General features: G+C 32.7%; 1 protein-coding gene across 4 annotated transcripts; it reads left to right on the top strand.

Moving 5' to 3' along the window:
- The first annotated feature begins 2,066 nt into the window (after positions 1-2,066).
- Positions 2,067-8,307, top strand: LOC107774808 (branched-chain-amino-acid aminotransferase 2, chloroplastic). 4 transcript variants are annotated; one of them, XM_075226251.1, is made up of 10 exons: positions 2,067-2,197; positions 2,335-2,488; positions 2,562-2,733; positions 5,898-6,074; positions 6,568-6,702; positions 6,817-6,915; positions 7,007-7,123; positions 7,600-7,695; positions 7,786-7,898; positions 8,114-8,301. In XM_075226251.1, exons 2-10 carry the CDS (start codon positions 2,394-2,396, stop codon positions 8,226-8,228), a joined length of 1,119 nt encoding a protein of 372 aa, XP_075082352.1. In that variant the 5' UTR covers positions 2,067-2,197; positions 2,335-2,393; the 3' UTR covers positions 8,229-8,301. The 4 variants fall into 4 exon arrangements, with proteins under 4 accessions (XP_075082352.1, XP_016449943.1, XP_016449942.1 ...); XM_016594457.2 differs by lacking the exon at positions 2,067-2,197 and having other exon boundaries at positions 2,204-2,488; positions 6,571-6,702; positions 8,114-8,307; XM_016594456.2 differs by lacking the exon at positions 2,067-2,197 and having other exon boundaries at positions 2,204-2,488.
- Positions 8,308-13,741: the final 5,434 nt, after the last annotated feature.

The following is a 13,741-nucleotide window of genomic DNA, read 5'->3' as shown; positions in this document are numbered from 1 at the left end:
ATTAAAAAACAAAATTAAAAACAGAGGGGGTGGGGTTGGTTTGGGGGGGAGGGGATAGGAGGAAAAAAGAAGAAACCCTTGTTGAATGTACACCCCTTATTAGAGAGGATTAGTTCACATTATAGCATATGATACTTAAATTTTTTTTTTTCTAGCATCTGATACTTAATTTTTTTTTTCTAGGTACTAGAACTAATAAATCTCATTAGATTAGACCTCTTTCCCCACATTCAACAAGTATCAGATGCTATAAGTAGAGTATTTGCTCTAATTTATAGGTCCGGTAACTAGAAATATATAGAATGTTTGATCTAATAAATCTCATTAGATTAGAGGGAATATTTAATTCTAACTTAGACGCTCTTTCATTTTTCAGATATTAAGTAAGAGAATCAAGTTTGTTGAGATATAAACGTGGCGTTTGTTCTTTCCCTAGAATAATTTGCTGGTGGAAATTATAAATTAAAAAAAAAAGGGGGAAGACAATAATTACAACGCAGACCTTACTCCTAATTTAAGAAGGGTTTCTAATAGAAAATAAAAAAAATAAAAAAAAGGGAAGAAAAAGAATAAAAACAAAACTTATTGTACGTGCTCTAGGCTCCAAACAATGTGAATGATGAATCTAAATAGCAGCTCATCAAACTGGTTAAATTAAAAATAATTGATGAATATATACAGGGGAGGAGCTACAGTAGTGGATGTGGGTTCAGGTGAATCCGGTGACTTTTTTCGGAACCCTATATTTGTATTGAAATATTTACTAAATCTATATAAATATATACTGCCGAATCCAATAACAAAAGAGGTCTTGGTTCAATGGCAAGGGTTGTAGGTTTATTGGAAAAGATGGGGGTTCGATTCCCCTTAGAAGTAATATTTTATTTTAAAATTTAGAACTCACACACTTAAATCCCTAGCTCCGCCTCTGAATATATATAATTATAATATTTGTATAATTGTCTAGTTATAATTAATATATAATTTATGTATAACCTGAGGAAAAGTAAATAATAAATTTGATAAGAATTTTTTTTTTGGATGAAGTGAAAAGTTGTATAACCCTTAATATAAAAAAATCCACATAAATAGCATCTGATGCTCCTAAAATATTATAGTGTACGTAGCACTTACATTAAACTACTCAAGTGAGCAAATAAAATTTGCACGTTCTCTAGAACATCAGCCATGCCACTTTTATAATATGTTTTGTTGCAATCACTCCCTTTTTATGTGTAATTTGCAATTTTGGTAAATTCAGAAGAGCAATATGATCAAGCGGCTCGCTTTCGGAAAAGAGTACTACTACTTATTATCACTAGACTAGCTAGCATAAAAAAACAAAGAACAAAAGGTTTTTTTCACCAATCAATCTCATTAGCGTACATATTTTATTCTAACTTATATGCCATTTCATTTTTTTTATTTAAACAGTAAGTTAGAGAATCAAGTTGACTAAGATATTAAAATGCCTTCTTCTTTCCCCTATACCTATTTCCTTTTTAGTCCGTGCCAAAAAAAATGATATCTTTCCCTATTTGAAAATAATTTACCTTTATGTAATTATTTATAGCCACACAAAATATATGTGCCTCATTTTACACCCCAAGTTCAAAAGTCTTCTCTCTTTTCTTAAACTACGTTTCCAGTCAAATGAATTCACATAAATTGAAACGGAGGGAGTACTTTGATAGTGAATATTTAAATTTAAAAAGAAAAGCAAGGAAAGCATAAAATTATTGGAGTGGACGGGATATTTCTCAAAGGCTACAATAATGGGTACACTATATGCATGAGTTTAGGAGTGATAAATATCATGTCACAATTGAAGTCCTATAATACGATAGTGAGTCAAACCTAAAGGATATGATGTTTCCCACTTACTCATAAAGAATTACTCTTATGGGTTCTCTATTCTTTTTTACAAGAAAAGAGTGTTTTCATCAACAAGTTTGATGATGTTAAAAGGGACCGCTAGATATTCTATGATTTAATGAAGATAATGGAGTCTACATGACTTGTGTTTAAAAATATGCATATATAAAAGACATACGTTATAAATTTATTGATTTGATATAAATTATTGTTGAGTGTATAATTTTCTTAATAACAGTGTATCAAAACAAAAGTAACCTTCCACGTTCTGAGTGTATTTATAAGCTTCATTGTAAAGGATCATCTCAATTATATTGCAAGAGTAAGACCTCAGTTGTATGTGCACGTTCTGTTTAGCTAGTTAACTAAGAGTGTCCAATTTAAAAAAGGAATAAAAAAAGAGAAAAAGGTTTGAACACAGCTTTATTGCAGTATTAATTCTCTCTATATATATTTCAGAAGCAGCTTATGTGCATGAGCAAACAAAAGAGCACCCACTTCTTTTCTATCTCACAGCAATGGCTTCTAACCATATTGTCTCTTCCTCTCAATCTGCTCTCAATTCCCACTCCTCTTCACCATCTCCAACTTCTTTACAACCTTCTACTTACAGGTAACTTGCCTTTGAAAAAACAAGTGCATGTTAAATTAAAGTGTTTAATTTATGTTTGTCATAATGATTACAGGGAATATGAGCCTGAGGAGATTGATTGGGATAATTTGGGATTCAAGGTTATGCCAACTGATTATATGTTTATAGCCAAAAGCTGTTTGGATGGAAATTTTGAAGCAGGCCAACTAAATCCTTTTGGAAATATTCAATTGAGCCCCTCTGCTGGAATCTTGAACTATGGACAGGTATTTCTTATTTTCTTAACTCAGACAAGAAAAATTATACTAGTATAAAATTATAATAGAATCAAACTGTAATATTGCCAAATGATGTGCAACTTTATATATATATATATAAAAAAAATTTGGGGCAAAACATTTTGGGTTTTGATTTCGATATTAATCTCTTGTGTGAAAGCTTGTCTCTTCTATTTTGTTTCCTTGTTACTTTTAATCTTCATATATTTTGAGACATTTCAATGAGGTATGGAGAAAATTTCAATAAGCACATCAATCGAAGATTATGTTTAATCTTCAATTTCTCATTTCTAAAGAGGAATTTGAAGCAACATATATCTATACTATTAAATGACGATTATGTATCAGTCTCAGTTTCTATGTATACAATTATGATGAGTACAAGTTGTAGAATGAAGTTAACAAAGGTCTATTGGCTTAGCAAACATATTTTTTCCGAATACATTGTTAAGAAAAAAGCAATTAATTAATCAGTCAATTATTTTTCTATTTGCTAAATATATTGCTCTCATGTGATGTTGAGTGCCTACTATTGTTTTGAATATAGACAAAACAGTGTCTAGTGGGTAATAGGGGTGTAGAACCGGGTTTTTCGGGTTTTGTTACTTAAATATTATTTCAATCTTACTTTGTTAAATATTTGATAACTAAATATATATTTAGTAAAAATATAAAAAATTGACAAATATATTATCGATTAAAATATTCCTATGGGAGAATTCTATTAGTAAAACATAATAGTTATTTTTGTAGTCGTCTAACAATAATTTTTTGTTTATGTACACTTTCAAGTTAATCGAATCTAGTCATTAAACATAAAAATCAATATGATACCTAAATATTAATAATCACTTCACATTCGAAAAAGATATAGGAATTTAATAGATCTTATGATATGAATATGGTAGAACAAAGAGATAAACGTATTTCAATAACACTTGACAAGAAAGTGATCATACAATCAATTATTTAAGGTCAATAAATATGGAGCACTTCATATTCTATTAAAATTTATATCCCGCAAGAGAATCCCAAATATTTCTAGATATTTTTTTAAAAAAATTGATATAAAATCTTAAAAATATATATATAAGTTATATATTTATACGTCGGGTTGGTTCGAATTTTTTTACTCAATACCAAATCAAATCAAACCAAATCAAGTCGAATTTTTTAATCAGGTTGGTTTGACTTTTCAGTTTTGTGCTGTTTTCAATTCGGTTTGTTTTACCAAAATGATATTCCTAAGCTAGGCTCATTTTTCGGCTTATACTTTTGTTCACCCAAATATTAGGGCCGGTAAATTCACGTGATATGTTTTTTTTTTTTTAATTCAAAAAAATGCTTCACGTGAATAAGCCTTAAAAAATAACCCAATAAAATCTGGTAGCAAAATCCCGTGAATATGCTTCACTAAGAAATAAGCATTCCAGAAATTTATAGTAGTATAATAAGAGATAATACATAATGGTTGTACTTGCACCCTCAAACTGACCCCTTGTAATTGCTGAAGTGAAATAAGGTTCTCCTTCTGTGACTAGTACTAGTTTCAAAAGAATTAGTGGACAACACGCATCAATCATATTTTGCCACGTAATTTCTTTTCTTATACTGATTTTTCTTTGTTATTTATAATTTTCATTTTATCTTTTTTCCTTTTCTTTCTTTTCTTTTTTGTTATCTTCTTTTCCAACACAACTGGCTCCGTCATAGCCACTGTCACCACCGCCCATGTCTACCGGAAAATCAAATTCACCACTGCCAATCAAAATTGCTATCGCAAACTGCCACCAAACCAAATCTGAAATTTAAATCAACACCAAATCATTATTCAACAAAAATCTAAGATTCAAAAACTATACCAGACCCATTAAAAGCCATTTTGCTTCAAAATCTTGAAGAAGCTATTAGAAAAAATAGTATTACCATTTTTGCTCGAGAAAATAAAGCTCTTGAAATGTGTTTTGCTCCGGCAAGTGTATATGCATTGCTTTAAGATAGAATCTTTGAACTTATGTGAGAATAGAGAACCACCAAAACCCACACCTCCATATCCTTCTGTATTGCCGAAAAAATTATAAATATACCAGCTTCGATTTTGTGATCTACTGATGATAATGGTTATTCTCATGTGAAATTTGAGATTAAGAAATTATTATTTTTGTGTTTTAATTTGTTTTTAAAGAAAAACATAGAAAAGTTTGCTGAAAACAGAGGTGGGTGGAATTACGTGGAGGTGGAGGAGATATCAACTGGTTTAAACGAAGAAGAAGAGACCAGCAAAAAAGAAAGAGACGACGACAACAACAACAACAACCTAATATAATTTCATTAATGGGTCCGGGGAGGGTAGTGTGTATGTATACCTTACCCATATCCTGGGTAGAGAGTCTGTTCCCGATAGATTCTCGGTTTCCCCCTCCAAAAACTCTCCACTTTATTTTTGGGGTGACTCGAACTCTTCACCTTATTTTTGGGGTGACTCGAACTCACAATATCTTAATTGGTGATTATTAGCAAAGAGAGAAAATGAAAAGAAAAAGATAAAGGCAATCGAGGAAAAAGTAAAAATAAAAAAGTTGTCAGAATTAGACAGATTATTTTCACACACGCTACGTACAAAATATTGTAGGTGCCACTTATTTCACTTCAAATAATTACAGGGGTCACAGGAATCCGCAAAATTTGGGGTGCAAGTGGTACAAACTCAACGGGTAATTATATATTATCACTATAATAATTAAAAAAAAGTATAGTATTTTATTGTAGTACTATAATTATAATGGAGTAATAGGGTAAATAGTTAGGCAAGTAAGCAAAACTATCCAGCATAGTGGGGAAAAGCTGCCAACGGCTAGAAAATTTCTCTTAGGATCGATCTTTTGTTATTACCCCTAAGAAATTCCATAACCAACCAACCATAAATTATTTTTTCCTGGAACATAATAAGTTGTAAACTTAAATTTTAGTGGAATTTTTGTTTTCAAATATAGTATAAAATAAAATAGCAAAAGGAGTTAAGCAAAAGTTTGTACCATACGAAATATTTCAAGTTTATTCTTCGTTATATGTTGAATTCATTCAAATTCTTACCGTTAGTTTAAAGTCTCACTTATGACCTTGCCACTTAATGTAATTACAAATTCAAACAGGGTTTAATTGAAGGCACAAAAGCCTATAGAAGAGAAGACGGACGCATTTATGTATTCCGTCCGCAAGATAGCGCAATTCGAATGCAGATTGGCGCTGAAAGATTGTGTATGCCTTTTCCATCTGTAGACCAATTTGTGGATGCTGTTAAGCAAACAGCTTTGGCCAATAAACGTTGGGTAATCATTCTTATTCTAATTAATCCTCACTTTAATTAGATGTTAATTTTATATTATGAATGTCTCATTTTAAAAAATGAAAAGGGAACTTGAGCGACCGTAAAGTTGTCTCCGTGTGACCTATAAATCATGTTCGAGCCATGGAAGCAGTCACTAATATTTGTATTATGGTAAGCTATCCCATATGCGGATCCAGGATTTAAACCCTGTGGGTTCAACTTTTAAAATTTTTTAGCATTGAACCAATTATATATTTAAAGTTACAGGTTCATATATACTATTTTTGTAATTTTAATGAATTTTTATATATAAATTTTTACTCCGAATCGAAAATTATAAGTTCAATTAAACACACCACATCCTCCCCTGGGATATCGACATCATACTCCTTGAAGTGCGACCGTTCCCCGAACCCTACGTGAACATAGAATACCTTGTGTACCGTGTTGCCCGCCGTTAAAAATGCTTACTTTATTTGTGCCTAAAACAAAAGCAGATTCCTCCAGCCGGGAAAGGGTCACTTTATATTAGACCTCTGCTTATGGGAAGTGGAGCTGTACTTGGAGTTGCTCCTGCACCTGAATACACATTCCTTGTCTATTCTTGTCCTGTTGGAATCTATTTGAAGGTATATTTAGTCAACCGCTCTCCCTTTTTTTTTTTTTTTAATCTTTTTAAAAAGTTATTCTGAAAAATATTCTAAACAAAGGAGTCAAACAAATTCGTCACACTTTGGATATAGGATGGAACAGGAGCACTCTCTTTATATGTTGAGGAAGAATTTCATCGTTCAGCCTTGGGTGGAGCTGGTGGAATCAAAAGCATTACTAATTATGCCCCGGTAAATAATGATTCTGTTTTGTGATAATTGAAGACTTATGTATATATTCATGAGTTTAATAATTAAGCATATTCTGTTTTTGAAAATATAGGTGATGAAAGCCATGAGAAATGCAAAAGGGAAAGGATTCACTGATGTATTATACCTTGATTCAGTAAATAACAAATATATTGAAGAGGCCTCTTCCTCTAATATTTTTCTAGTCAAGGTATTATACATGCTCTCATATGTTCAACTGTGATTTTTTTCTTGTTAATCAATTATGTCTTCATTAATTAATCTCAAACTAGTGGGGTCAGCTTCATAAATTTTTATTTTATTTTAACACGTATGCTAACGAATTCATCATAATTTGAATTTTTTAACAACGGGTAGTCTTATCTAATTGTTTATAGTATATGAAAATTATTTAGGACCCAATTGTCCATAAAAAAATTCCTTGTTTTTAAAAATGTATTGTCCATGAAGTTTTGCAACTTTATGAAAAAATTTCGAAGAAGAGTACCACTTCTTCAAAATTTTCAATTTTTTTCTGCCCTCACAACACTGCAATATTTTTTCAAGTGAAATGCATATCCAAACATAATTTCAACTTAACTTCAAATACTTTTTTCTCTTCAAAAGCTATAATTTTTATGTCCAAACGCCTACTTAATCTTGTACGATTTTCAACAACTTTCACAGGGAAAAGTCATTTCAACTCCGAAGGCAAACGGAACCATTCTTGAAGGAGTTACGAAGAAAAGTGTCATAGATATTGCACATGATCTTGGATACCAGGTTATAAGAAAATACTCACTAATTAATTTAAACAACCTGATCCCAGGAAAATAAATGGATTTTAAGTGATTAATCCAAATTCCTCTCTAGGTTGAAGAACGCATGATTGAAGCAGAGGAATTGATTACAGCTGATGAAGTATTCTGTACAGGAACTGCACTTGGTGTTGCTGCTGTAGGAAGTGTTACTTACAAGGGTAAACGGTAAGTTATTTCGTTAATTTATAAATTTTATAACTTGGACTTCATCCAAAAGTTTAAACATTAAATTATTACTTGATTTGATTAGTTTTTTTTTTTTTTTTTTTTTTTTTTTTGTCAATAGCAACAATTGGTGTTCGGCAAGACAACAAACATTAACTGTTGCTTTTCTTTCCTTTCAATTGATGAATTAATAATTTGGAAATGTATATGTGCAGGATTGAATATAAGATAAGTTCAGAAACGATAAGCCAGCAATTGAACTCGAGGCTAGTGGGGATTCAAAGAGGCACTATTGAGGATAAGAGGAATTGGATTGTTGAGGTTAAATAAGATTCGATCTATTGAGCTTTGAAATAAATAAAAGATTGAGAGAGTGTTTTGCTTGGTATAGCTAGTTTAAACATGGGCATATCTCTTAAGTTTGACACTGAGATTTGCTAGTGTCTAGGTCTCATCTGTAAGCACGGAAATTGGCTGCAAATCTTTGGATTCATGGAAAGTGGTAACAACATGAATTTAAGACAAACTATCATAACCTATTTCAAAGAATCATGTTGTTGAGAACTCAATGCCAGCATCTCTAATAGTCCAATTGGATAAGCATCAAGCAAGTGGAAAATCTTTATATATCGGAATCTTTTCTTTTTTCTTTTCATTACGAAATATATGAGGGGGGTCGGCATAGAAGCCAAACTTGTAAGGAAACCGAAGAGGACCAAACAGTTGGGCTTTAGGCCGCTCAATTGTAAAAAATCGCAGAAATATTACTTTTTTGGGGTGGTTTTTAATTTTTGACCCCTAATTTGTCCTATATTAATACAAATTATGAACGAAAATACAGAAATAGCAAAATAAGAAGAATACAAAATAAGAGTTACACCTACAATTAATTGGAGAAACAAGAACCAATTAGACTATGAAACCTAATTGCCTCTATGAATTTAATCAATTGTAACCCTAATTTAAGAGAACTCTCAATAGATTAGCAACTCTTGAAAATTCGGACAAAGTAATTAATCAATTAATCATTCATTATTAATCGCTCACCAACTACGACTAATTTAACACTAATAAAAGCATAAATAAAGCAATAAAGAATTAAATACATAAACTCATAAATACATTAATTGAGAAATAAGTAAAGAGTATGAGACTTTTATATCTTCAAGTTATCATTCATCAAAGTCTACCTAAAATAAAAGCCTTAAGGGCTATTTATAATAGAGTGGATATTTATCTACAAATGACCCAAAATATACATAAGCTAATTCTAAGGAGTTAAGTGTAATCAATTATTATAAGTATAGCCTCCAATTACATGTAGTCTTCATTTGATGGCAAATTACACACATAGCCTCCCATTGCGATAGTAGCCATCAATTGACATTCAAAACTTATGTTGGCTATCTTGGGTCGTACCATATTGCCCATGAGGCAAGCAAGGGGGAACTTTGTTAAATTGAAAATTCTACTCATGGAGAAAGTACGAATACAAATTTAAGACCATCCATTTTGAGTGTTATTTGTGTATTTCACCCGCTCAATGGTACCTATTCTGTTGGGCCTCTAACGTGTGGTTTTAATCTTTTCTGTATTATCACTTGGCAGATTAGCCAAAAACTATTTACATCTGATAACTAAAAAATATATTTTATATATTTATATATTTTTATATATTTTTTTGACTATTAATTTTACAGTGACTATATAATGTCATTTTTACTTTTCTTTTAGTCTACCCGTGAAGTACGAGAGCCACTCATGCTATAAACCTTTTCTTTTCGTCGTTTATAATTAGTTTAAGTGTTTTATCACACTTCTTCCCTTGATCTTTTCAAAATTATTGGAGGAAAAAGATAAAAAGAAAATGAATATTTTGGGATATTATAATTTCATCCATTAATGGACACAAGTCTATGCCGTAAAAAGTCTAGTTTTCAACAGTGTTGTAATGTATGTGTATGTCCATCAACATCGGGTTCTTATCACATCGTTTCCGTGTTTTCCATTAAATAATTATTTTGCTACAATAACAACAACCCATTATAATCCACTAGTGAAGTATGAAAAGGGTAGTGTGTACGCAGACATTACCCATATCCTGGGGTAGATAGACTGTTTCTGATAGACCATCGGCTCCCTCCCTCCAAGAACTCTCAACCTTACTCTTGGGGTGACTCAAACTCACCACCTCTTGGTTCGACGTGGAGGGCTACTGCAACTAAATTGTTTAAAATAGATGACATATTTGACGTTCAACTATCCACCTACGATTTTGATCATGAGAATATCATTCAACTTAATTTTTGGCAACTTCCCATAAGTTGATCACTATGTGCCATTTCTTTCTTTCTTTCTTAGTTTTGTTGTCGAACAATATAAATATTGGGTAAAAGTTCGCCCATCAATTACATCATTTCCATCTCAATTTGGCGCCAGATATTTCTTATTCTTTCATTTACTTCTATGATTTACTATATTTAAATACAACACTAAATATTTAATATACATAAAAACCATAGAAAAATCTTTAATTAGAGGAGAGTTGAACTTGAATCAAGACAAGAACACATAGTATATAAAAGCTTGAAAAAACTAAAGATACGATTGAAAAACGCAAATTCATATATTGGTGTTTGGAACATACTTCGATTATAACCAGTTATACTTGTCAATTGGTCACAACTTCAACTTGAACACAAGCACGAAATTCTACAAGCTTATCGTTCTTAGCCTAGTCCTTATAGAAGGATTGATGAAAGACATAATCAGTGAGAACGATGTTGGAAAGTGTTGCTGTGGGACAACCGCTGAAATTAGATAAAAATTGAACGGGCCACATTTAACTTCAACCACTTTTTATTTTATTTTTAACTTGTACTCACTGTTTAAACAATTTCAGGCATTTTTCTCCTCTTTCTTCTTCTTCTTCTTTTTTAGGTAACATTGATTTTATACGGTGTTTGTGAATATATTTTAAGGTAATTTAGGATATTTTACAGTGATGAGTTGTTGTTGCGCTTTGTTTTTTACTATTGATTAGGGTTACTTTTTTTTTTCTTTTTCTTAATTGTAAAATGGGTTCGTTAGATTTATTGTTGTTTTGACAATTTAATGATTGGAGTTTGTTCTTGATGATATTTGGAGGTTATGTTTCAAATTTGAGCTCATTTGGAGTAGATTTAGGTATTAAATCGTATATTGGATTGTTAAAATTTGAAGAATAAATTTTTATTTCTGGGCAATTTGTACTTCCACCTATTTGGCCTTAAGTACATGAAAACATTAGTTGCCCTTTAAACCTTTTGGCCTTAAGTGCATCTGAAATACAATTTTTCACTTCAAACTTATTGGCCTTAAATGTATGAAAACGTTTGTTGCACTTTAGACATTTTGGCCTTAAGTGCATTTGAGGTGTAACTTTTCACTTCAAACTTATTGGCTTTAAGTGCATGAAATCATTGGTTGCATTCAGACCTATTTGGCCTTAAGTGCATCTGAAGTGTAATTTTTCATTGCAGACTTATTGGCCTTAAGTGTAGGAAAAAGTTTGATGCATTTCAGACCTTTTGGCCTTAAGTGCATCTGAAGAGCAATTTTTCACTTCAGACTTATTGGCCTTAAGTGCATGAAACCATTAGTTGCACTTTAGACCTATTTGGCCTTAAGTGCATCTAAAGTGTAATTGTTTTACTTCATACTAATGTTTTTTAACTTCAGACCTGATAAGTCTGAAGTTGATCGTAAAGTGGGTAGGCTTGCAAATATTTTTGCAAATAGGTATAGGACGTTCAAAATTGGGTATAGATACAAAAACCCCTAACATTTCTACTTACGTGTTCGGCAAAACTCAGTAATTTTGGTTCAAACTCTGTATTTGTATTTAAAAATTCTTAATATGTATAGATAATTTATCCGTAACAGCTTGTTTGGATGGTTGTTACCTATTGTATTATATCATATTGTTACTTTAAATATAATATTTATTTTGATTGTTACTTAAATTTTATTGTATTGTATCATTAAATACGTCGTTACGTAATGATGAAAAGTGTCATTTTATGTAACGGCAGACTTGATATGGTGGCATTGTTACTGTTACACTCTATATTTTCGTTGCGTCATGAGCAAACTAATGTAGGACCAAAAATGATATCATCTTTGAAAATATATAAATTAAGTTAATCGTGTTACCTAGGAGGTTACTAATATTGAAGATCATGAGCAACAAGTACAAAGAGGGTTGGAAGGTTCAGACGCTAAAAGAATTTAAGAAAATAATGTTTCGTCGAAAGTCGACAAGTTGGGAATGTTATAACATGTACTTTTGGGGTGAGACTAGGGTTCTTAACATGATAAGGAGGTTATGTTATGAGTTATGTTAGTTGTATGATAGTCGTGTGTTATGTTTTGAAGTCAAGCGAGTTGTGGAACAAAAGTCGATAAAAGTCGTCACAAGTTACGTTCATAAGTTTTACTGAAACTTTGGGTCAAATGTAACTACGATTTTCACCTAATATACTTAGAGTTATGAGGTGTCTTATTTCTAACGCATTAAACCGTTTGTCAATACGATATCAGAGTTATGAGGTGTCTATTTTCTAACGCATTAAACCGTTTGTCAATACGATATCAGAGTAGAGAGATATGTACGTTTTTGCGAGACTACACAGAATGCTAGGTGACAAGTAGGTGTGTCACCTATTTGCTTAAATGAGAGTCCAAAAATGGGCCAATTCGGGTCGTCCAAAGAGGCCTTTTAAAGTCATATCTCCTTTATATATTAGACTGATAATAGGGCATAACAACCAGACATAAGCTCTGCAAAAATCATCCCAAAAATTGCGCACAAACTCTAATTGATTTTCTCTCCCTTTCAAGTTCTAATTGGAGGTAAAACCTAGAGTTTAAAGAATCAAGTTAGGAGCTGAGTTATCTAACAAATAAGGTAAGTTTACTTCTCTCTTTCATCCATTACCGCGGGAGATCCGACAGGCTTGGGTCGATCAGTTTCTAGCCCTCAAGCAGGGCAATATGAGTGCTCGAGAGTATAGTCTCCATTTTGACTCATTGGCCAGATACGCACCATCCATAGTTGCTACTATACGGGACATGATCCACATGTTTATAGCAGGGTTGGCCCCAGAGTTGACCGAGGCATGTGCCACTGTTGCATTGCAGGATAGTATGGATATCTCCCAAATTCAGGCATTCGCTCAGAATATAGAAAGGGGTAGGCGTCGGCAGCAGGGTACAGAGAGGACTGAGCAAGGGCAACGTAAGATGATGAGGTTTTCCAAGTCTCAGGAGCAGTCTCAGGGTAGTTATAGGCCCCAGTACTTTAGACGGCTACCTAGGCCTCCGCTACCTTAGTTACAGGGTTACAACTATGACCGTTATACTCAGTCAAGACCAAGTGAGAGCTCACGGGCGTCGGGTTTACAGCGACAACGAGGTTCAAGGCTGACATGGTCATTTCCGCCGCGGTGTGACATCTGTGGTAGAGGACACTTGGGCCAATGTCGAGTAGGTTCTGATGCTTGTTATACATGTGGGCGTCCGGGGCATATGCTGCGAGATTGCCCAAATAGAGATTCTGGGGGTATGGCACAACCAACGAGTTCAGCAACAGGATCATCTATGTCCGTGCATCCTTCAAGGAGCGAGTCTCAGTATTCGGCTGGTAGAGGTCGAGGCAGAGGTAGAGATTTTAGTTTAGGTGATAATTAGAACAGTATCTATGCTTTAGCGGGTTGACAGGACCAGGAGTCTTCACCAGACATTGTGACAGGTATATTGACCATTTGCTCTCATGATGCTTATGCCTTGATAGACCAAGGATC

Source organism: Nicotiana tabacum, chromosome 12, assembly GCF_000715075.1.
Source record: "Nicotiana tabacum cultivar K326 chromosome 12, ASM71507v2, whole genome shotgun sequence".
NCBI classification, from domain to species: Eukaryota; Viridiplantae; Streptophyta; class Magnoliopsida; order Solanales; family Solanaceae; genus Nicotiana; species Nicotiana tabacum.
Note: the sequence above shows the minus strand (reverse complement) of the source record. Positions and strands in the feature narration are given on the sequence as shown.